General features: G+C 38.8%; 1 protein-coding gene across 1 annotated transcript in view; it reads left to right on the forward strand.

Annotated features, from left to right (window-relative positions):
* The window catches only part of si:dkey-225n22.4 (collagen alpha-1(XXI) chain), a 61,638-nt gene that overhangs the window by 12,650 nt on the left and 23,016 nt on the right, over positions 1 to 25,972 (forward strand). Inside the window, exons 10-21 of the mRNA XM_018673613.2 lie at positions 641 to 718; positions 852 to 863; positions 1,201 to 1,290; positions 2,262 to 2,315; positions 2,441 to 2,494; positions 2,947 to 3,000; positions 3,090 to 3,143; positions 4,075 to 4,128; positions 4,495 to 4,548; positions 14,777 to 14,830; positions 23,585 to 23,629; positions 23,727 to 23,771. Coding sequence (XP_018529129.2) covers positions 641 to 718; positions 852 to 863; positions 1,201 to 1,290; positions 2,262 to 2,315; positions 2,441 to 2,494; positions 2,947 to 3,000; positions 3,090 to 3,143; positions 4,075 to 4,128; positions 4,495 to 4,548; positions 14,777 to 14,830; positions 23,585 to 23,629; positions 23,727 to 23,771 — 648 coding nt within the window. The remainder of the gene's footprint in view (positions 1 to 640; positions 719 to 851; positions 864 to 1,200; positions 1,291 to 2,261; positions 2,316 to 2,440; positions 2,495 to 2,946; positions 3,001 to 3,089; positions 3,144 to 4,074; positions 4,129 to 4,494; positions 4,549 to 14,776; positions 14,831 to 23,584; positions 23,630 to 23,726; positions 23,772 to 25,972) is intronic.

Below are 25,972 nucleotides of genomic sequence, written 5' to 3' on the forward strand. Positions count from 1 at the left end.
AGCTGATGCGAAAGGACAACAGTGTCACCCAGAAATCTGTCACAAAAGGTTCATACTGAATGTATCTGCAAAATGCTCATTGACAGTTGTGTTGTTTTCAGTATTTGCTCTTTCAATACAATATTCAATTGTAAAAACTGCAGTATAATTGTGTGTGTGCTTCATGGTTATATTAAAAAAAACTTGGTTAAGGTTGGGGAAAGATTGTTGTCTTAAATACAGAAAAAGTCAACAGTGCTAGAGGCACAAGATGCAATGTTAGGATTTCACTGAAGCTGAATGCAAGCTAGAGTTGATGTGGATTGAATACCACTTCCTGTTGTCTTGCATCTGGTATTAATTATGGGTTAGTGTTAGGTAGACGTAACCACTAAGCTACTAGGCAGTTACAGATGACAGAAAGAAAAATTAAGAGAGAGATTTTATTACGGTGTAATCTATGAAGGTGAAACTCTCGACGTAATATACATTTAGAGGATACAGTTGTTTAATTACAAGTTATGTTATTTCTTTATGCAGCAAAATCAGAAAATGTATTACAAGTATATCAACTAAAGATCTCATTTTTTATATTTAATGGTAAACTTTTTAATGAAGCAAGTTAAAAAGTCATGAGATTTTTCACATTCTCTTGATACAGCTGGAGATTCAGAAGCTGCGTCTGTACTGTGATCCTCATCAGAGCGAGAGAGAAACAGCTTGTGAGATCTACTCTGTGGTAAGATCTCCACTGTCACCAACTTGAATCTACAAAGGTCACATTTTCTGCTTAAAATTCTGTATGTTGCTGCATGTATGAGGCTACCTAATAATAACCATTGTTTTATCCTGTCTTTCCTTCTGGTGTACAGGATGATGAAAGGGTGAGTCTCTGCCCGGTTACTCACACATTTATACTCTGACTTTGCTTAAAATTATTTAGCTACTGAGGTAACACAAAGGTAATGAAATCACGTAACATTACATAGTCACTGACCATGTCTATAACTCATATAAGAATTTATCTACAGAAAGTGAAAGTTTGACCTTTCAGAAAAAATCCTTTTATTTCAACCATAAATGTCAAAATGAAGCTTGTAAATGCCAAAGCCTTACTCTGTCTCTATCACCTAAATGTGTTTTCTCATGCTTCTCTACCTAATGAAGAAAGCATTGAGTGTGTTTTGTATTGCAGACATTAGTTTGCTTGTGTTTCCTCAGTGTCCTCTGAATCGAACAGCCACTGTGGAGGAGGAAGACTGCAACTGCGTAGTCGGACCACCAGGGCAGCGTGGCCCGCCAGGACGCATGGTAAGACACACACACACACACACACACACTACTTTGTCCTACACATTACAAAGGACATGATATATGCCTTAGTAGTTTTTACACCGGGGTCTTTGAGCTCCAATCTTCAATTCGTGTAGAGCACCCCATTTCTTAACTATGTAATGGACGGCTAGTGTGTGGGTGTGTGTGATCAATCATAATGTAACCTGAGCTATTTTATTTATTAGACAGACTTGGATCTGCAAATGAATAAATAAGAAATGCATTGCTTGCTTCACACACACATTTTGTTTCTTGTTTGCTTTTATATTCCAATAATCCATCTGCTCCAACAGGAGTCAACAGTATATAATTATAGTGGAGGTTATTACACACACTAGTAGTTATGTACAAACTGTACATACTGTTTATCACAGTGGAATATGCTATATGGAAAGGGAGGAGAGACCACAACATGCAAATTGGAAACTAGAAAACTGCTAATTTATGGTATTTGATGTGGAATTGGTGCAATTTACCAAAAAGACCTCAGACCTCACTTCTGTCTTCTACTAATGACCTCTAATGACTTCTAGTTGTAGTGACTCACTTTTAATGAGTCTCAGTAAGCAGTATTTGTTTATCCAGGGAGGGTTTTGGAATCTTCAAGTGTCCTCTTTGGAGTGCTGCCTAAAAATACAGAAAAAGTAGGCAGACTTATAATACCCATTGGTATTGCTTTACTCAAAACTATAAATGTCAACCTCATGGCAGTACTGAATTAAAAGTCAATATTGTCAGCTCAAAGCTATAAATGTCTGTATCAAATTCCATGGCAATCCATCCAATAGTTGTAGAGATAGTTCAGTCTGAGCCAAAACAGTGGACAGACCAGCAGACCAACATTACCATTCATAGAGCCATGCTACTGGCATGGTTAACAAAATGGATTTATTTAAGCCTATCTATGTTGTTTTTGTGCATTGTAATGGAGTGTTATAATTCATCAGGGTTTTCGAGGGGAGAAAGGAAGGGAAGGGCCGCCAGGACCTGATGGTAAGCCTGTAAGTGCTGATCAGTCACCTCTACCATACCCTTTTCACCTCTCCATATTGTTGTGACCAGTCTTAAGCATACATTCACTTTGTACATGACGGAACCCATCACTGTAAGTTGTCTCTGTCTACAGGGTAAGGATGGAAATCCTGGAGAACCTGGTCCTCCTGGGTTACCAGGGCTGAAGGTAAAAAAATCTGTACATTATAATACCTTTGAACAGCCACAATACAAGTCCCCATTTACTTATTACTGTTACACCAAGTAAGGAAGAAACTTCAAAATCCATTTAGTTAAACTCATGTGGACATGAGACTTGCATGATGTGTAAAATCTTTCTAGATCCTGCCTTAATTGTCTTGGCTGTGAAGATTTGAGAAACACACTGAGTCAGTTATTCAGTCCTGCTATTTAACTGAGAAACAATCGAACATCAATTGCTTATCCTCTAGTCCACTAGGCCTCTCAGGTCATCAAAACAAGGTTTCTCTGGTTGTGGGGAATCTTCCAGTCTTCTGATCTTAATCACTGAGTGGTTTGTTTAGTATTAAATACTGTAAACTATTGAGCCATCTCAACTCAGCCATTTGGACATTTCTGGAATGAAGTCTTACCCTCTGTCTTCCCCTGGCTGTGCAGGGTGAAAGTGGCCCTGCAGGACTGAGTGGGGAGCCTGGTCTACAAGGTAACAAGGTGAGTCCATAAAACAGCAGCTGTATCAGTGATGTAGTTTTTATAATCTGCTGCCAATACTGATGGCTGCTGCATTGTATGTTGCTCAGGGAGACAGAGGGGAGCAAGGCTTACCGGGAGAACCAGGATCCCCTGGACTCAAGGTGACCCTACTTTTGTTAATCTCAGTATGAATATGTTTACCAAGCAAATATATAATGTATATAATATAACAACATCAATCTAAAGTTGTTATTTGTCTACTGGTCATTTTCTGTTCTGTCAGTTTCTGTTAAATTTAATGTGGTTATAACAGCAAGATTATTAACTGAGCAGAGACTTCCCACATTAGCAGCAACAGTTTGTTATAAAGGACAGTCAGTGTTAGGCTAAAGAATGCACTGATATAGTATTGAAGTCCTGCTATCATGGTGCCATGTGTAAGCACTAAGCAACACACTTAATGGCCTAACCGATGCTACTGATCCATGAATAACAATTGGTATTTCACTGTAAGATTTTCTGCCTTTGTTGGGTAGTTAAATAGGAAAACAGGCTACTGTTCCTGTACCATGTCTTCTTGAACAAATCCAAATGCAGTTTCTAAATTAAAGCAACACAATATTTTGGTCATTGGTGATCTGTAGAAACCATGTTCAATGTATAGTCAAGAGTTTACATAATATAGTACATAATTAGCTCCTCTTGCACAGCCTTAATCACTGGGTTGACTTGATTATTGCGAGCTGCTGATCATTATTCTATTGGTCGGTTGGAACATTTATTCTCATTTATATTATTATATATTGATTCAAATACAGACCTACACAGTCATGTCTGAATTCCTATATATTTAGCTGGTGAAACCAGTCCTGGCTACCATGCTTTTGCAAATATGTAGTGCCCTGGCCTGTCCCCACCATGACTACTAGTATACATGCTTGAAAATCCCATAACGAGACTCTTTTTTAGTGCCATTTCCACTGCTACAACTAGTGGCCTAATTAACAGGATCATTTTACCATCGACATACAAAGTTTATTAAAGGTTATAGTAGTAATCTGGATCCAATTATATTTTTATGTTTTTGCACAGGGTCTTCCTGGTGAAAGAGGTGAACCAGGACCTCAAGGAGAGGCTGGATTAGTGGTAAGATCTAGCTCTGTTTAACAGTCATGTGTCTATAGCATCTATTAAACCTGCTTGACTGACACTAGATGTAAAAGCTTGAAATCTGAGCTGTCACTGGAAATAGAAATGAAACAAAATGCTGAACTGAACAACATAACCACATGAAGGCAGATGTATAGTAATTAATTCTAATATGAATGATGAATGGAAGTAAAGAGAACAGAACAGTGGTTTGGCTTTTTAGTCATCAGAGCATGTGTGTTTTTGGGATTTCCACATACTGTAAATCTCTGCAGTCTTAGCAGTGCAGTGTTTGAAGTGAGACAGAGGAATACTCTAGTAGTGTTGGATTTGGCTCTTAGAATGTGTTTGTTGTCCAACCAGGGGGAGCCAGGACGACCAGGCACCGGTGGATTGGTTGGACCACCAGGACCAAAGGTCAGTGTGGACTCTAGATACTGGGAAATCAGGTGGGAAACACATGCACTGGACCAAAATATGTGAAGATAGCAAAAGGCAAAAGGCAACAATACTATATGCTGCTATAACAGCATTGACTTTCCTGGGAAAGTACTGTATATATCCACAAACCTTTGGCCATATAGTGTGCCTGTTGTTTTTCAGAGGTGAAAGCTGCCTGAGATTATCTCACCAAAATAACATAATTTAGATAAAACCCACAGCAGGTATGGCCCCCACTTACTTCTTACTGTTTAATTAAAGAAAGTGTTAGCTGCCAGAAATTAATTTTCATTCTTGCACAAATATATACCAATTACTGTTTGGAGTGTCGATCCATCACAATTCTAAAATCTTACAACTAATGCTGTACTTTGAAAAATGTTAAGCAGTTATTGCAGGGCATCCATGCGTTGCAGTGAATGGACAAAAACATATGAAAACATTAGTGTGGTTTGTCATATGACATATCTGCAGTAATCTAAATTTGTGCACAACACAGGAAAGTGAAAGACAACAGTTCATTGTCTGACTGTACCCTTAAAAACCATTTCTGTTGCCGCACTGAGAGATCTTAAAGCCGAGAGGGTGTCAAACACAATCTGTGACAGACTGAGTAATCAAGATATCCACTGTTTCTCTTTTTGTATCGGTACTAAGGAAAAGGGAGTAGCTTCCTGCGTGAAAGTGAAACAAGCAGTCTTAGCCGGCCTCTTTCCTCATGTTAGGCATTAAAGTAGCAGGGAGATTATCAGACAGCCTTACATGCATCAAGGTTAAGTCACACAGCAAATCTGAAAACATTCTCCACTTCTATCAACTAATGAAATTAACACCACTGCAGGAGCGTAGGTCGTATATGTACAGTAGATGGGATGTCTCCTTGTGGTAACTTGAAAAGAGCAAGTGGCTAAATGACAGAGCACATGCTCACATCTGCAAGCATACCAGCACGCCCACCAACTACAAGTGTGTGATGCTATTTTGAGTCTTCTCTGAACTCCTTTGAGTGTTCTACCAGTTTGACTTGCAGCCACACTGCTCAGTAATTTAGGAGTCTTCCTGTTATCATAATAAACTACTTTCCCCAAGAATCTGGCAAGTGTTTTACACCAGCTGGAGGGTGGTGGTGTGAAACAGCACACAGTTGGTTTCCATGTGTGGACATGTGGGGGGGTGCAGGGGATGTGTGGTAAATCTGTTTGGGAAAGACTAACTATTGAGTTACTTTTGAATGACACAAACACCAAACAACTAGTAACCAGAGTGTGCCCTGATGAAGTTAACCAGTTCAACCAATCCTTCTAGGAATTCTTTTCATTATCTTTAAGTACAAGATGGAACATGAGCTCAACCCTCCAATGTTGAAATGCTTTGTACACCCATCCTGTGTCCTAACCTCCACACCTTGACATCCCTGTGCAATATGAATGTCACACACTTTCTGAAACAGAATTTCATGTTACCAGTAGAAGTGTAGACAGGGTTGCCAGATAGCATTTTAAAGGATTTAGAGTATTACAGGCTTCATATAGGTTACTACTTGCCATGGATATGAGTTTTTACCTTTTCCTCTGCTTTGCTGACATGAACTGCTTATGGGACCAATGAGTATAAATTACTTTACAAGTGAAGATAACAAAATATATTATTACTGATATCTTCAGTATTTTTGGATTTATAATGTCAGTTGCAGTGTTAAAATGCAGTTTATAAGGTAATGCAGTATTTTTCATATTGTGTTCAGGTGTGCAGTGTTGTGCATTGAGAACATCCAAACAATAATGGTACATCCATAGCTTTTAGGGGCTGTCCACAGCCATAGGACTGTCATTTCATAATCTGTGTTGCTGTTAAATGTCTAGGCTGTTTCCAGCCACTGTCTTGCTCCTAGCTGCATCCTCTTTGATAACTGAATCACCCTATAATTCAGAACATAGCTAAGCACGAAATGCTTGTAAGACTGGCAGGACTACTAGATGGTTAACTTACAAATGATTCCTGGAACAAGCTGGTGTGGAGCAGCGCCAAGTTGCATCACAGATGCTGCAACACCAACAAACAGACAGAATGTCTTCCTGCTGCAGTGTCAGGGAACACTGCACGTCTTAATGATTAACAGGAAACAGCCTGATGTTAACAGAACACAGCAGTGCTATTAGGATGAAATGCTTGTTGAGTATAATTTGGGGTTAAGAGGGTAGTTTGAATGCTGAGTTTTGCTTAGATGTCTTCAGACCGAAACTACCAAACTGGCCAGTTATGAAACGCTGCAGCAAATATATACAACATTTTGGCTGCACTTATTCGAAGTATTTTAGGTACACATCTTAGTTTTTCTCTAATATTTGTTGATGTCTGACAAGGACATTTACTTTGGAGCAGTCTGACTATAAATACACCACAGGTGAACTGAAAGCGTCACAGGTCTAACAAAGTTCCAGTTCAGCTCTAGCACAAGAAGTCAACTGAGCAAAGCCATCACATCTTTCTCAAGCCACAGTGAGGTAAATCTGGAGCATTTTAGGCTGAGTTCACTGAACTGGTAAACACATGCAGCTTCATCAGAGAAAACTGTTGGACAATTAGCTGTGTTAAAGACTTCCTCAGCTGTGTTTGTGAATGTGAGTTCTTGTCAGCTAGTTTTATTGTATGGTGGTGATACTGATCTCAGTATTAGCAGTTATTTGCTTAAAACATTCCAGCTTAAAACAGTCCCATATAAAATGAACTCCTTGGTCACTATCGGGTCATTTTGTGCTGCAACAGATGATGTCCAGAGTTTAGAGGCACTAAAAGAAACTTTTCCCCATGAACCTATCAACATAAATCCAACACCACAGATATAGAGATATGAATTCTTCATAGTATCCCCCTCATTCAGTTCATGCTATAGTTGACAGGGCTTGATTGATGATCATGAAGCAGTCTAATGTGATTCAAGTTTCCCATATTATTCCACAACATTAAGGTCTACATGCTGTTTCAAAGTAGCCCCTCCACAGCCAGGAATAAAGTTATGGTCTTTATCTAGTTAATTGGCTCAAATAAACTTAAATTTGGAGTCTGAAATTCTGGAATCAGCCAATTGAAAATCAAGTATATTATTTTACACCAGGAATAATGGAAACATAACCTCAGTGTTGAGGTCATCTTAGTGCTTAAGTGCTTACCAAAGCAGCAGTGATGATGCTTTAGGAAATTTTGGTTTATTTGATTGGCGTAAAAAGTTGTTGATAGTAGCCTGAGGCATAAATACACAAAGCTTGGATATTCATCCTTGACCTTTGGAAATAAAATATGCTGAAGAGAATCTAGGCTCAAAAGTCTACTTTCTAATTTGGAATTTTCAACTGTATCTTGTGGTCTGATCTGACAGTTCTTCTTTCATAAGCTCCATTTGCTGACCTTTAAGCTTAGATTCTTTTCACCATGAAACCTATGACTATCCTGTGAGTCAGGACCGCAGCCTCATGAAGGTCATGTCCTCAAGCAGTTTATAATTTTAGTTTAATGACCTGAGGAGGAGTTTATGTTCACTTTAGATTCACAGTACACTTGGATTGAAAATAAATAAATAAATATTCAAAGATTCTTTAAAATGCAATCCCACCATCATGTTGAGAGTCACTATTTGCACAGACTATGACTGAAACTGAAAAATGAAATGTATCAATGAATCTGTGTCTAGTCAAACAGTTTTTATGGGGTTCACTAGGAGAAGTTGGAATCACACTAAGTATTTTGAAAAACCTGGCTACAGCTTTAGTATTAGTGCATTTTTAATATTAGATATTAAAATCTTATCTTGTCTTATCAGAAAAGAGCCTGTTAATATGCCAGAAATGATATCAGTTCCCATACAACTACCAAGGAATGAACACCCAGTGATAGTAAAGTAGTAAGAAGAAAAAAGACACAGATGTAATCTGTGCAGAACCAAATTAGCTCCCAGTGTGTGGTCACCGCCTGAGGAAACTTCTCCCATCAGCTGTAAAGAATTTCTGTCTACTCATCCATGACAGCTCCATTGAATGTTAATGAGGCCTAAACTTAGATATACTGTATAAGGCTTCAGGCTGTCAGCATGGTCTTTAATCACACACACACACACACACAAATACACACACACACACACTTACAAATACAGATACTCATATGCAGAAAACCACTGTCTTTCAGCAACCTACATCATCTTTTAGTAACTTTTGGGCGTTGGGTTTGATGTTTCACACTCAAGTGAAACAAGTTAAAAGTGATCAGCTTTATAGACGTTGTAGGTCTCTTATTATCAGGCACTGAGTGTTCTACACCCAAAATTATGGATTTTCAGATGCAGCTGTGTGAGGTTTTCATATCACAGAGAGATAAAGATAGTGTATATCACACACTTCTTCCCTGTAATTACTAATAGTTTAACTGTTACCTGTAAGAAGATATATGGAAAGACGTCTTAGTGAAATGGGAATTTTCTCTCATTTGTTCTTTTAAAAAACAAGAATTATTAAGCAGAAGTGTGTTTTCAAGTGTAAAGGAGTAGTTGGATGCTTTAAATTATGCTGCTTAAATAAGCAAACATATGACAATAGTCTTTGTATACAAACTATAAAGAGGCCACTGTGGGTTTGAGTTTATTTTTAACTCCTGTGCTTGTAATTTAGTAAGTAGTAGCAAGTTCAGAGACCTCCTAACTACATGTGTAAGTTACAGCTTCCCCGTCCCTCAGGCTGTTAGACCTCCAAATCATCAGTTGTTCACCACAAGTACAGATGTACAGAGCCCCCCGGAGGTCACGTGGTTGAGAAAGAAAATACTGATGTGGTACACCACACATATAGATGAATAAACTGAATGCTCAAACTGAATGCAACAGATAAGAAAACTGTATGAACAGAAAACAGAAACTTAGTCAATGAATGAATTAAAAAATAGACAGTTTTTGACAGTTTTTTCCTATGAAAAAAGTTTAGTTTATAAGTGCTTGCTGCTTTTTTTAAAAACTTTTTTCCAAATCAAAGATATAGATATTTCTGAACACGGTTGAGTCTCTTTTATGCCAGTGAGTCAATCAGGAGTGCCTCTACCATTGAGCTGGTCCAACTGTCAATCACCTAAAATTGTCCAAGCAAGAAAATAAAAGGGACTTTTTCTAGCAGAAGCCTGTATGCTTAAAGTAACCCGTCCCACTTCACTTATCCATAAAATATCTCCAGAACAATGCATTATAGCAAAGAAATATAATAGCTGTACCATCATACATTAAGGTTTTTAATGAGGTGATTAATCACGGTGATTGTGGAGGCACATACTGAACCCCCCTCCCCTAAACACACACACACACACACACACAGGGTATGCTATTTTTAATGGTAGAGTGCACAAACATGTTTCTTGGATTAAAGTGACATCATTTGAGGTTAGCATTAATCAGCCAACCCTGCACTTGCTGACAGTCTGCTTTTTTTCATCTATTTTTGTCATGTAGGGTGGACAGGCGGTCTTGTGGCAGCTGGCAGGTTTTCTAAAAATTCTATAGAGCAGGAAAGGAACATGGTATAACAAGTACGGGGTAGGAAAATATATGGTCTGTGTTGTCCATTGATATTTTCATTTTAGTTCCATCACACTTACAGTATGTCTGGATTTTTTTCATTTTATTTTGTTTATTTATTTGCAGATGGATCAACAGAACAATTAATACTAAATAAATTAAAATACAAAAGATTAGCAACTAAGGAGATTTGGGTGGTAGAGGAAGAGTAATAGAGTGCAGCAGTATAACAGTGAGAAGTGTTATAATGGCCCAGTATAGCAGGAATATAATTAAATGTTAGTAGTCAGCTGACGACAATCAATGTGATCAATTTTTCAAATGAACATTAGCCCAGTTAAAGAGTCAGGTTACCCAAATTGCAAATAGATATATTTAGCTCTGGTGGTATCTAGAAATGCAAATAGCTCTGGTTTTATTTTTACAGAGATTTGTCTCTGTGATTGCTGCAGCGGCAGTATTTCTTTTCAGAAACAGTGTCCCTGCAACCCTGTATAATGCATGAACACACTGTCAATAGCTGTTATAGGGACTGTTTCTTAGGTGGACAGTAGCAAATTGAGACACATGAGTGAACCAACCATTTAATCATTCAAGACATGTCAACCTTTCTGTATTGCGTGTAGCAACTAGGAAAGTGAGGAGCCTGTATGATAAGATAGCAGCTGTTCTGCCTGATTATGATTGACAAATATTTGAGACCAAAGATTTTAGATACTTAACATTCTATCTCATTGTAGGCAGCGTCTTGTATTACCAGACATGTACAACAAGTACAGTCTCTAGGTATGCTCTCTCTGTATGAATAGGGAGACATTTGATATCAGCATTTAAGACTTCCCAGAGACATCTCCCAAGCCACATCTTTCAGCTCCTTCCTGGGGGATCTCAAGGCGTTCCCAAGCCAGATGGGTCTTTAGGATCTTCTCTGGGGTCTCCTCCCATTTGGTTATGCCCAGAAAACCATTTAAGGGAGATGCCTTATCAGATGCCCAAACCGCGTCAACTAGATCCCATCAACACAGCTATCCTGCAAACCAAAGTCAAACTCAGGACTACTGGTGAGGGTTGGAACATAGATTGACCATTAAATCAAGAGCTTCAGCTTCAGGCTCTACTTCCTTTTCACCACAGCAGTCAGGTACATTTCCTTAATACCTGCTAAAGCGCCAGCCTGTCAGTCTGATGTTCAGTCATACCCTCAGTTATGAGCCAGCCTTGCCAGAGATACTTGAAGTCATACACTCGGGGCAGCTACTCACTCCCAGCCCAGAGTGAACAATCTGCTGTTTAGTTTGATCCTCTGTTATAAAAGGATCTGGTCAGAGATAGACTCTGTTGTGTGTTCTTGTATTTGTCAGCTTGGCGTCTTTATCTTTTATTTACTTTTCTTTCAGATCTTCAACTTGAATTTATCCAAGTATAGTTCAGCTTAAAGACATCAAGCAGTCACTGTCTTTTTAGTCTTTAACAATATGTGGCAGGGTGAAGTGGCAGATTACTCTGCTTACATGAAAGGACAGTGTCAGAGCACTTGTCTATTTTCTCTTGTTCTAGACATCCAGAGATTTATGTCATCTTGTCATTTATTGGGCTGTGGTGGGCGTCTTGGCTGTGTAATTATGAGGTCTGCTGCTCTTACGGGTTTATGTGTGTAGTGTGGCGAGACACTTCAAAAGAAAACAGATCCAGTGAAGAGCTAATTCAGTTGTTTCCTCACTGCCAACATGCCGGGCACTGCACTTAAAATATATGTTGGTGAGACCTGGTAACCTCTGTGTCTGCAGAAAGCTCAAACACAGGGGAAGTGCTTTATATCTCATGGTGTCATACTTGAAATGCTGCCCTGAACCAGGACTAAAGTTAGATGATAGATGCGTCCAGGTTAAGAGGTTCAGGTTGAGTTTAAAGCAGGTAAATGGGATGAAAACCAGGTCAAAAACCAGTCAACTTAAATTTATCTTACATGATTTTGTTTTAGATGAACCAAATAAAAGACTATAGGACTATGCACACCAAGAAATGTCTTAATTATATTGCATGCTTGTCTGATAGTGTTAAAGCATGAACATATTTTCATCTATATTGAGAATTCACCAAATTGACCAGTTACTTATCTTATACATTTGTGTGAATCACCTCAATCAATTCTATTTATATTCTTTCTATTTCTTTTTATTTACATCTTCTGCTGTATTTGCTGCTGAACGTAATTTCCGAAGTCATCCAAAGGATCAATAAAGTCGTCTAAGTCTAAGTGAAGACTGATTAAGACTTAAACTTTGACCCGGTCAGTTGGACAGGGATAGAGCCTCTAAATAGCAGCCAGGATCTGTCAAGGGAGCAGTAGAGATGTGGTGAGGAGAGCAGGAAGGGAGAGGTGACCATCATGGCTACCATCTTAGTTTATCAGGTTAGCATGCTAAATTTTTCTAGCTAGCACAAAGTATGGCTGTGGCTGGTGGAAATGATTAGTTCTGCAGATATCTGGTGATAAACCACAGTATTGGACAATGACCTGATGATGGCAGTAGATGAAAAGTCAGAGAATCACCAAAGTCCCTCTCGGTACTATAAATATCTGTACTAAATTTCATAACAACCCAACCATCAGCTGTACAAATTTGTCAATCTGGTCCAAAAAGTTGGACCGACTAATCAAACAACCAACACTGTCATCCCCTGAGCCACACCAATAGCATGGCTAAATAAGCAGCAGGCCATGTAGAGAAAACATGTCTGTTTTCATGTTTAAGCAAGTTAATATCTGTTGTGGTTAAGACAGGGAAGTGTCTGACACCAGTCTTAAGACCATTAGACATGCTATGAACCATAATAGGGAACATTTGATATAGTATGTGGCATGTTGAAAGAAGACTACACCCTCACTTAGTATTCAGCTATGAAGACAGGTCACATCTGAATACATTTGAGCCTTTACAGTCCTGAATGAAACCTGACACCTGAGGCTGCTGTGGGGATGACTACTGCAGTTAGCATCATTAACTAATGTATCTTCAGTCAAATCTGTCATTAAGTCTCAGGCCTGTAATTTAGTTGTAATGTCCTATTTCCTTCTTTCTTTTGCTCTTCAACTGATGAGGGTTGTACCCATCATGTTTGGTGCACATGAGACATATGTCTGAAATTAAATTGAAGATGTTGAAAAGATCATTCATGCTTGGTGTAATCCCTTTCATTCTGATAGTCCCTAACAAATGGACTATTTCATAATATTAAAGTCATGTTTGATAAAAACTACAGTGACCATCTGTTTTAAGAAATCATTATGCACCAAAACAGGAAAGATTGGTGTGTTTGATTACTTTTGATGCTACAAAAGCCAGAGCAAATTTCATATTTATATGAAGTGTTGTCTATGTTGGGACAACAGCAATGTCATGTTGATACGTCTGTAATGTGAGGGATTCTTTTTGCGTACATGGGAAGAGTAAGCAGAAGTGTCAGAGCTGTACAGAGAATGTCATGTAACTTGACTAATGAATGGTCTGAAGTACCAGTTAAGATGTTTTACAGCTTGTTTCACATGCTCATTGCCAGTGCCAGTGTATTGCAGTGGTATCTACTGGAACCTGCTCTCATACCACTGGCATTGTAATACATTCAACAAACATAGTTTAACAGTGCAGAGAGGTCTTGCGGATGGTTAAAACAGTATTTGCATGTTGTGTTGTGGCTTAAAATGTGTTTGTTTGGAGCTGTTTTTTTTTTATTTTAACAAGCTGTCGGTTTGCTGCAAGATCTCTGACCACAGGACTCGCCACACCACAAGCTGCCCATGCGTCAATACTGTACTACTACTGAGAATGACTCATAACATGCCAAATCCAAACTTTCCCTTTAAATTCAAATTGCACAGATTGAACAGACTTTCACAGAAGTGTTAAGCATAAATAGCAAACTTTTTTGTAATGTAATGCATAAAGCTAAACCATTGCTTTCCCTGGAGTAATAGATGACAGGTCAGAGATTGAAAAGTCATAAGGCCAAACATTATTAGGTTTATGTCTGAACATTTTAATTTTGAAAGTGGAACAGCCTAACTAATTCTTGACTTAGGAATTAATGTGTGGCAAAGTAATAGTAAAAAAGTTGACCGTACTAGCTTTTCAGAGCTTTCAACCACATTTCCATTTTTTGTTTTTTCATCAGCAAATGAAAACACTCAGGTCATGTGATGACCCGAACCTTTTTCATTCAGTGATTCATTTAATGGCACAGCATATATCAGGTTTAAAAAGAGTCTATGGCCACACAAGCAACTCCATAAGACAGCACAAGGTGGTTTAAGCTAAATGCCAGCATCAGCATGCTAACATGCTCACCATTGTAATTTAGCATGTTAATATGCTAAACTTTGTTAACTAGTCACAACCCAATGTATTGGACAAATTCAAGTTTTAACCTGATGGTGGCACTAGATGATTCACCAAAGTTAGTAAAGATCATCCTGAGATGTCATGGATGTCTGAACCAAATTTCATGGCAGTCTATTCAGTGGTTATTGGGAGGTGTGACTCATGATCAAGATGATAGATACTATACAACTAATGCTACCCTGTGGAACTAAGTGGGCCTTATTCAAACACCGCATGTAAAGAGGAAGGTTCTGATATGTCTGTTGTGTCCCCTCAGGGAGAGAAAGGAGATCCTGGGTCAGCTGGAGCTGCTGGAGCTCAAGGTGCCCCGGTAAGTTGATACTGCTTACAGTGTGGATTGATTTGACAGTGTAAGCATGTCATATCTGCCAGTTATTTAATATTAAAGCTAAAACACTACTCTGTAATGAATATACAGCAACCACAATGGTTAGAAAAAGATAAATGTATTAATACAAATTATTAGAAGACAATTGACAGTGTTGCAGCTTCTGATGAATGCAGAGACTGCTTAGAAAACAAAATTCTTGCTAACTCAGGATTCTGTGGATATAACAAGCAACTAGTTTTTAAGTGGTCCCATAAAGATTTGAAGGGAAGAATAATCAGGACATAAACATGAGAGCTGAGATTCATTGCTGCTTTTACACACTGCTGTGTGCTAGTAAACTCACACGCGCACACACGCGCGTGCGCACGCACACGCACACGCACACACACACACACACACACACACTTGCTCACAACGCACAAATGCACACAGAACAGACACAAAGCTGTCCTAATTCTCTTTTTCTTTGAGCATCAGCAGTCAGGTTCAATTAACTGTTGAAAAAAAATGAATTTGGAAAAATGAAACAATATCAGGTTGGTGCAGGTTTCTTTATATAGAAGACATTGCACTGCAGTAATGCAAACTAGCACAACAAAAGAAGAATTTATTCTAAAAGTATCTGTTTCCAACACATTCTGTATTAAAAGACTCATAAAGACTCATGATTTGTAATTTGCAACTCTCTGAAAACTAACAATAGCTCCAAATGACAGTCTCCTGGGGCAGTCACTGTGGTAACAACAACCACTTTTTAAGAACTGGAGGATTTTTTCTACCTGTAAATTAGAGTTGCTGATTTCTGTGAGGTGACTATATTTGAGGGGAACTTACTCCACCATTTTTAATTGCCAGATTTAATTTACTGGTTACAAGGAGCATTACTCAGTTCTGTAATGTCTTTTGTGGTACTGAATGAGCTTTGTCAAATGTGAGGAAATACATTCATGAAAGGTTATCTCAGCTTGGCATCAGAGACTACATATTTATAACAGAAAAAAACATCCGTTACAAACAGCAGGTGTGGAGGTTGAAATATGTGGGCACTTACCAGTCAGCCAGGCTTGTGTTATTGAGAAAGTACTGGTAAGATCTAGTGTTTTTTAACTTGATATATTTCAGTGATTAAAAGTCAGAATATCCTCTTTCCTCTACTGCACTGATTTTGATCCTTTTTCAAATTTCTCCAACTTTATGGAAGAACAATTGTAAATTCCTAAGGGAGTCTTTTAAGGTCACTTATTAAACACGCTCTTTAAATCAGTGCTGTACATTATGGCAAAGATTAAACACAAACACAAACCTAAATGTGTCTGCCTTCTATACAGGCTACATTCAGAGGGGAGCAGCAAACACATGTATGCTATAAATTATTCTCACACACAGCTATACATATATATAATTAGCAATTTTCTGTATGTACAAAATACAACCTTCCACACTGTTGCTAGAAGTAAAGTGGCTTAAAGTGCAGTGAATGTGCAGTGGTGAAACTTAGTGAGTGACGGTTGAACACATTTATCTTTAATACTGGGGTTACTGGTTTACAGCCATTCTCCTATATTCATCTGGTGTGTTAAACATTAAACCAGGCAGCATTAGGCCTGCTCTATTGTGAATGCAACTCACAGGTGATATGTTTAGAGTAGTATACTGTAGGTACAGAAGTCTATAGTAGATATAAATTAACTTTGCATATGGCTACTTTTTTCTGGCTATTCAGGATGAATAGCTTTTTATGTCAGGCAGTGATAGAAGTAGAATAAAACACAGGTTTATTCATAAGTTACCATTTATTACTTCAAGTCTCCAGCTAAAAGGCTCTGGTGCAACATAACTGTTTATGTTCTTTAAATATAAACACTTTTACATCCTATGTCTGCAACAGTCAGACTGGTAAACTCACCACTGTCACACCCCACAACCACATACTCACACTTTATGGGGGGCAGTATGTGGAGGAAAGCACAAACAAACAAACATATACATACATACACACACACACACACACACACCACACACACACATTTTGCTGTGTTGTGGATATCTGTCTTTGTCAGTTCACAGTAGCACACAGTGTTGCGTGCAGAGCAGCTCTCCACTGTATCCCAAAACAAAACGCTCCCTTCTTAATCAAGTTGATGTTTACATGGAACGCGAAGAAACAAAAACTATGAATGCAGGTTTTATTACTGTGAATAGTTTTACAATGCTACACTCTCACAGTTGTAATTGCCTTGTAACTGAAGCTGCATTAAACCGTCTCCATGTTCATTTCATGCTGTTTGATTATTGTACAAAGTGAGACACAAACTGGCAAACAGTGCTTACATGTATTACATATGAATCTAGGAGCAAGCTCACCTACCACTATGTATGTATCTGCAGAATAGTTTATGCCAAGTTTTGAATATTATAATATACAGGGCATCTGGAAAGTTTACAGATCCTTTAGGTTTTAGACTCATCTAAAAATAGATTCCTTAAACACAATACAGTAGCACTTGGTTGAAGCGCCTTTGGCAGCAATGACAGTCTTAGGTCTTCTTGGGAATGATCCTACAAGCTTCAGAGTTTCTCCTATTCTTCTTGGCAGAATCATTCAAGCACAGCAAGGTTGTATGGGGAGTGCCTGTGCACAGCCATTTTCCGGTCTCTCAAGAGATGCTCAGTTAGGTTCAGGTCTGAACTCTGGTGCAGCCACAGGACTTTCACAGGGATTTTCTCAAAGCCCCTCCTGCTTTTGTAGAGAGGAATGGCTTCCATCTGGCCTCTACCATAAAGGCCTCATGGGTAGTGCACTGATGGTTGTCTATTTGTAAAGTTCGACAGCCAGATTTAGGAAGAGAGTTGGTAGTAACAAACTTCCTCTATTTAAGAATGATGGAGGCTACCGTGCTCTTGGGCATTTTCAATGCTGCAGAAGTTTTCTCACATCCTTCCACAGATCTGTGCCCCAAACCTCATGGCTTGGTTTTAACTCTCACATCTCAAGGACCACTAATAGAAGCAGGAAGCACCAGAGCTAAACTGTGAGCGCCAAAGCAAAGAGTCTATATATTTATGTAAATAGGATATTTGAGTATTTTATTTTGAATAAATGTACAAAACTTATTTTTGGTTTGTCATTGCAGGGAATTTGGAATAGGTTGATGAGAAAATGTGGAAAACCTGAAAGGGTTAAAAAACTTTCTGTACACATGTGAAGTATTAGTTTAGTAAAGGTTCAGGTGAGTCAACTTGTTTGGAACAAGTTGGTTAAGATAAGGGAGAGATGGTTGCCATGCTTCAGGGACACATTTCCCAAAATGTTGGACAAAAAGTATTTACACAGCCAGTCATGTGAGATATACATACAAAATCAAACAGATCATCAAATCTTTGTACTTAACTACTTAAAGAATAATTTCCTGGTCATTTTATGCACATATTTCCCCATGAATGTGGCTATTGTGACTCACTTGGTCATGCTAAATTTGTGCTCACTGCATCCATTGTAGAGACTCTGGGAAACAGCAAAGACTCATGCCCAACATGATATGTTGGAACAAGATATGTGAGCCCATTATACTAAAGAAAAAATAATAATTAAATGAATCATTTCAAGTGCTTGCCTTACAGTTGGACCTAACAAAAACAGAGAAAGTAGCCACCTGGAACATCTATAAATATAATAAACAGGGTTTTCTCTTTAAAAGCTATTGCTCCTCGTGCACTAAAGATGCAACTTTGTGCAATGGAAAAACTTTCAGAGCTGTGTTGTTCCCTCCAGAATTCTGGTGTCAGAAATGCACGTCTGACCAATGAAATCAGTGTCCAGTTAATGATGTTATAACATCAAAGGCAAGGCTATAGCACAAGTTTGCCATTGTTTCTCAGACTCAAATCATACATGATTTAGCAGCTCTATAAACATACTAAAAAATAGTTGTTTGTTCAAACATTCTGCCTGTGGATGATACTCATCATCCACTTGTTGCTTTACCAAGACTGGACTCTGATCTGTTCTGGCAGTCCTGAACACTGTTGTTCAGTCCAAAATATTCAGGTTAGTTAAAGCATTTGGTCTTCTATGTTACTGTTTCCTCTCCCTGGCCTCTTAGTTCGTCTGTCGTCGTACCCTTCTCTGCTCTGCCCTCTGCTCACCTCAGGTTGAAGATATGATGATGTGTCGATAACCACAATCTGCTAAAGACAGATCATATATCCTCACCCATCTAGAGACTTGCGGGTACCCTGCTGAGAGATGGATGAGCAACACAAATGTTATGATGCAGGGCCCGCTTCAGTATAATGTGTTTGTACATTTTTTTCTAGGTAAAATATTTGGTATCACCCTCATTGGTGCTCGTGTTATAATCAGAAAAACTGATGCATTTCATATTTCATCTCATATTTGCATATTTTTAATTCCACATTTCCCTCATCCATGATCTGACAAACCATTTTAATTAAATTAGATTCTATTTGTTTGATCAGACTCTGAAATATGACATTGACCAAATCTTTTCAAGATAGAAAGATTAGGAGAGGACAGCAGAGAGCACACAGGATGTCTTTTTGATGCTAAACAGCCCCGGTGTTGTTACCACAGTAAAGCCACCATGTCAGACACCTGCTGATATCCGAATCCATCAGACCTACTTTAAACCCTAGGGATTACACTTCGTTTACTTTATCACACATACACACACAGCAGACTTATCTGTAATGGAACCATCAGTGCAGGTTCACGTAGTCTGAATCCAAAGCACTTTGATCCTCCAGTATGGAGTGTTTGCATAACAGGTGGAGAGTAGATGCTTCAATAGAGCTGCCTTTCCAAAGCCTTTAACCACTCATAAATCACAAGCTTATATCTGACAGATATGACATGGCATGACAAGACACTGCATACTGTAACCCCTATTCATATTTACCTGGTCATCTCTCAGGTTTACATGACAGTTTCCCAAATTGTTGGGTTCTATTGTCCATGACAAAAATTGAGTATTTATCATAGATCATCCTGTTACAATGATATTCCTATCTGGAATAGGACATTTATCCACTGGTTTTTATTTAGAATTTGTGCACCAGAAAAAAATCTAAATAAAAATCCTAATATCACATTAATTAAATTTAAAATTAGTTTTGAATTAAATTGAATTAAAGTTCAAATAAATGATTGTGTTATGAAACCTGTATGGTATTCCCTGCAGCAGAAACCACAAAAAAATGCACTCAGTTGTGTTTTGTTTTTAGAAATGTATACCCTCTGAAAGCTTGTCTTGGAATGGAGGAGGCACATATCGATTTCCCCTGGACTATGGTAACTATAGGGCAATGGACCTTAGACCTGCGTCTATTGATTTTTGGCCACATGGGTATAAGCACAATATCAGTTAATTAAAGAAATATGGCTAACCTGTGAGCTAACAGCTTAATATTTACTCATCCAGCAGACACAGATCAGCATTAGCTGTAAATATCTGCCACTTTAGCTGCTAAATGCTTCACTGTGTTTACGGTCTAGTGGCTAACCTTGTCTGCCTGCTGTTTGGTGCTGAACAGGCAGTATACAGTGGGTTTGTCAGAGCTTTTCTCTGAACACAGCTGCCCACTGCAGCTGGAAACAAGGATGATGAAGTGAAAAGTGAGACTTTAATCATGACAGTAAAGCTGTGGGCAGTAAAACAAAACAAAAAAAAAAAAGCTGAATATCTTTTAAGATGCTCTACAGAGCTGAGAGGAACTGCAGAATCCAGGGATGCTGCAATGATATTGACCTGTTTCACATCACACATCTGTCCACTGTTAATGTAACATTATTGATTGAGCAGCTCTAATTGGGATGAGGATTGAGTGCTTTGACAAAGAAACATTTGTACAAAACACCACTATAAATACCTTCTGTGAAACAGTGTTTCCTCAGGGACCACCGTGTTTCCTAAAATTTATGTTTCTATACAAATGACCTGCAACAGCAAATACATTTATGACTCTGGTTCACTTTAGGAACCAAAAGCACTCTGGTTAAGGTTAGGGAAAGTTTGTGGTTTTGTCAAATGTAAATAAACACATTGTGCCTGAGGTCACTGTGAACTTTTTCTCTATTAAACCTGACCACAATCTTTCCCTAACCTTATCCAAGTGAGTGCCTAAACCAAACCATTAAAAGTTTAAGCTGTAGTCACTACAAGTGGATATTGTGCTGTGAGATTGGAAAACAAATATGTTCTCTGTGAACATTTCAGTGAACTGTTTGTTTAGTAAATTAACAACATCATTATGTTAATAGAAAATGTAATTGCAATTATGTTTCATACAGAATGTGTTTGCTGTTGCAGTTTAGTTGTATAGAAACATAATTTCTGTTACATGTAATACTTTCCAGGATAATCATGGAAGAATGGAATGATTAAAGTAGTGTAATACTTTATCCATAGGTTTTAAATGAGGCCTTGGGTATACGTGTGTGAAGGAGTTACAGTAACATATACAAGAGTGCTGAAGCTTGAACAGTTACAGGCTCATGTAGACACCTGTATTGGTTACAACTGAACCATATCTGAGTTTGACAGCTCATTTGTGATATAGGGTACAGCAGTTTATAAAACCGCATACATTCAAGGTCCACTTGCTCATTTGTTCTGGAGCTTTCAACCATATCACACAGGCTGCATTAACAAAATTAAGTGAGTAAGTGGACTTTGAGGTGTGACTGTTTTGTTCAACTTCTTTTTCTATGGTCATGTCTATGAGTTGTCAAGTTAAACCTTTAAGCTAACATTGATGAGTCCTAGAAGTGTTGACAATAATGGAAGGTTTGAACATACAGTTACATGACAACAGAGCAAACTTGATCGAGAAGATTGTGTGATGTGGTCTGAAGCCCCAGAATGAGCAAGAAACCTTGAATGGAGATTGGAATGTAGAGTGTAGACACCTTGTGAAAGAGTGCTAGTGGGAGCAGGCACCACATGTGATGATATAGTGATAACATCCTGTTAGTGCTTTGACGGTATAAAAGTCTTTGCCAAAGGTAAAAATGAAAAAGACTGCAGTGCTAATGGGCAGAGAGACAGACTGGGAACACAGTGGTCTCTCTGATTTAAAAAAAACAAAACAAAACAACAACAACAATTGAACAGTGAGTTTTGAGAAGTTGTTGTGTCAGAGCCAGCAGCCTGGCCCGCTCTGTTCTCCTGCTGCATCTTTTTGTGTGAACAGTGGAGCTCATTTCCTCATGAGAACACAGTGTAACAGCACTCACTTCTTCCTGAAGGAAGTCCAGGGTGAAAACTTGCTCACACACTCACACACGCACATACACACACGATCCGTGCTGTAGTAACAAGTTACATTTACTCCATAAGTAAATTTTGAGTAACTTGTACTTGTTGGGAGCAGTTTTAATGCAGCCTATTTTTTACTCTTGGTCTTGGCATTGCACGTTGGTGCTGTGTTATGCTGTATTGTCCTGATGTAGCAGAACAACGGCTGAAGCTACAGCAGGACATTCAGATGAGACAAAACATCCTTGGTCCCACTTTTTCTCTTTTTCCACTGACTTTCAAACAGCACTAACAGCGTTTTAAGAGACCACAGTGCAGAATGCAGCAAACTCTTGTTTGTAAGCACTGGTCTGAGGTCAGTACATCAAAGAATGATGCTGAAACTGAGCCCACGGAGAACCGTTAAACTGTGTTAAAGCCAATTCCTCATGTCTCACTGACACTGATGCTAAAATAATGCAGAATAATACTTTTCTGACTCAAATTCTAAATTCCAATGAAAAGCATACCTGATTTAGTTTTCAGTTTTTGTATGCCATTTAGTTTATCTGGGCTCGTGTAGTAGTGTCCTAACGTTTTCATTTTAATCAACGTTTTTGCTTCAGTGGAGTGGAAAAGTCTTTCGTTCCAATTCTTTGTTCCATGGCATGTAAACAAAATGTCTTCGTTTTCATTTACTGCACAATATGAAATATTAAAAAAAAAACATACAGACAAACAAAACTATATACACAGTTTACAAGGCTGCAGAATTATGTTCTCTCAGCTGCAGACAGTCTGGAACTACTGCTTCTCTGAGCTACAGGATCTTGGTGCCTCTGAAGGACCAAGGTCCTCTGGCAGAGGGTCTTCCTCAATGGTATCTCCTACAAGAGGGCACAAAGTAAGAGTGACCACAGAACAAAGGAGTCTTTCCACTTCCAGGGTTTTAACAGAACCCCTCTCCAAATTGTTTGTATTACTCCAAAGGCCTGCTCAATCACACGTTTTGTCTGAGCAACAGTCCAAAGCAAAGAAAAACAAAAACAACAACAACAAACCAGATACAGTGTATTGGCTGGTTAGTTTTGGAGGTGCTGGTGCACGGTTATTGTTTCTTTGGACAGAGCCAGGCTAACTGTTTATCCAGTCCAGTTTCCAGTCTGTATGCTGAGCTAAGCTAATTAACTGCTGACTGTAGCTTCTTATTTATTGTGAACACACTCAGACAGTGAATGCACATTCAAAAACAGCCTCAGTATTATGGCAGAACAATATGAAATCAGCTAGACAGGTCCACTGGACTGGGGACATATTGGTCTACTGGTTACTGTCCTGGCCCTAAATCATTTTGATGTTTGAATTGTAATGTGGCATATTACAAGTGTATTCAAAAGTTTAGTCCAGAAATCTCACTGAACTAAAACTTGATGCAACATTATATAATCTTGTCTTTATCTCTCTATGTTGCCCACAGGGTGTCCAGGGACCTCCTGGCGAAGTGGGCCCAAAGGGACCTCTGGTAAAATCTGACATGACAATAACTTCACAATGTCGTTGGTGACTTAAAGTCATCCTGCATCGGTTCATTATTTGTGTTATTGTATGTCTTTTTTTAGGGAGAGAGAGGGTTGCCTGGGCCACAGGGACTACCTGGCATCAAGGTAACACTGGCTTGTAACATCAAGATGCTGAAAAGATTCTTCTCAAGACAACACTTGCATGATAACACTTATTTACAGTAAAATTCAAGAAAGTTAATGTAAAGGGGGGGCCTTTAACTACAGTATAAAGGCATTTTGTGTATTTTTTTCATTGTCACATGGCTCCATGACTGTCTCAGTGACCCTCATGGCTGCTGGCTCAAAGACTTTTAAACTTATTTCAGTAGCCAATTCAGCATATGGTTTGAATTAGGTTTGAACTTGAACAGAGAGCACCACTGCAGAGACCTGGGGTTTGATTCCCAGTATTGGTACCAAATTGTGTTTCAGCAAACACAGCCGACTGTGTCTGCAGGAACAAAGCATGCAGGGGTTCATCTTCCTTGTTGCTGCACTTGTGAAACCTGCTGGTTTGTCAGGGCACCTGCACAGTGGTGGGTTGGAGGTTTCAGGGACAGCATGTACCTTCCCTTCCCCTTCAGTATGCTAAAAAAAAGTGTTTTTCAGATAATCTAAGAGTGTCCTTAACCCCCTTTATGAATGAGGAATCTGATTTTTTTTTTTTTTTTTACTTTCTGAAACGGACATGCCCACTTTGAACAGTTCAGTGTGTTAAGATCAAAAAGATAAACACAAAATGCTGAATTCCTGGAGAGAGTTTGGGGAGGCAGTGGGACGCAGTCAGATTAAGTCTATGATGACAAACCCTTTACCTCACCTTCAAATGTAACCATTTGGAACAGTTGCAAACACTTTTGCTCTTCGACATACTCAGATGTCCTACAACCTAGTTTTTTTAAAAAGCACACTAAGGCCTTTACTCCCTCACTATGAAGCTCTTTTCTGGCAGGGAGAAAGAAGCAGCTGGCAACATGGAGATAGCAGGACATGTCTCTATAGCCTTCCTAGGCCATCAGTAGAGTTAGCAATGTAATGACAAGGACTGCAGTGCATATGGGATTTGGCATTCAGAGCTGGGAGAAACTATTTTGCCAACTGGCAGTGGAAAAGGGACATTTGGTAAAAGTTTACCTGGTCCACAAGAAACCTAGAAGAAGGGATCCTAGTCCATGGGATCTACAAATTTAAAGCATATTGCAAGTGGTTACTGATGTATCCTAACAAGTGGGTGAAAAGGTCTATCTGTTTTCACATTCATCTTTGAGTAATACGCTCTGATCTCCCAGACTAGAATTTCTGCAGTGGGCTCATAATGAGATCGTTAATTTGGCCTGGGCACCATATGAGGCCATTTGATTTATTTAGCAATGCCATTAAGGTGGTGAGTGGCTGTTAATTTGGAGCTGAAGTCAGATAAGTGTGTGTGGGGTTACAGCTGTACACACAGTAAGGGCACCCCCCTCTGGTAAACAAGATTACACACGGCCAGATGGAATTACTATAGAGCATTGTGAATACACAGTCCTCTGTGATGATGATTAGACACTATGTTCATTGCTCTGCTGCCCTCTTGTGGTCAAAAATAGGCAGTGCTGATATTGGTGGAAAAATGGTTTCAGTGAATTGCAGAGACATTTAATGGTGTATCACCCATTATAAATAAGGACACGTGCATTGAATAAACCTATGAAGCACAAAATGCTTCAGTAACTTTTCTGTATCCTGAGCCAACATATGAAACTTAAACTGTACTGAATACATACATAAAATGCAATTATTTCTATTCAAATTTGGTCTTTTTTTTGGACGGCATTTGGCTCATACTTTCTCTGTGTCACAGAAAGCCCTGTGAACAACAGCTAGAGGCTGGTGCACTCTACTGCACAAATTCAAGTGCACAGAGGTCACCTTTTCATAACCACAAGCTTCTTGTTTTAGTCTTCATCCTCCTCTTTCTATTCTTGTCAGTAGAAGGGAGAATTGCTATGACGTTACGCCTGCAGTGGGCCTCTGACTTCTGTGACACACTCACACACACACACAGAGTCAGGAGGAGGAGGTAGTATAAGCCACCCCTTGTATCCAGGCAACCACATACAATCGTGTGATAATAAACATACATAGAAGTCAAACTAATTGTCACTTGACCCAGCCAATACCAATCAAATCTGGCATTTCCAGCGTTCCTACTCCAGGTTTTGCTCCTTGTTAATCAATATGCTTTGGTTTTTTAATGCTTGAAATGGTGTACTTCATATCCCTGTGCTATCACTATCACAGTGTTCCCACAACAGTAAACA

The sequence above is a fragment of the Lates calcarifer genome, linkage group LG24, assembly GCF_001640805.2.
Source record: "Lates calcarifer isolate ASB-BC8 linkage group LG24, TLL_Latcal_v3, whole genome shotgun sequence".
Lineage (NCBI taxonomy): Eukaryota > Metazoa > Chordata > Actinopteri > Centropomidae > Lates > Lates calcarifer.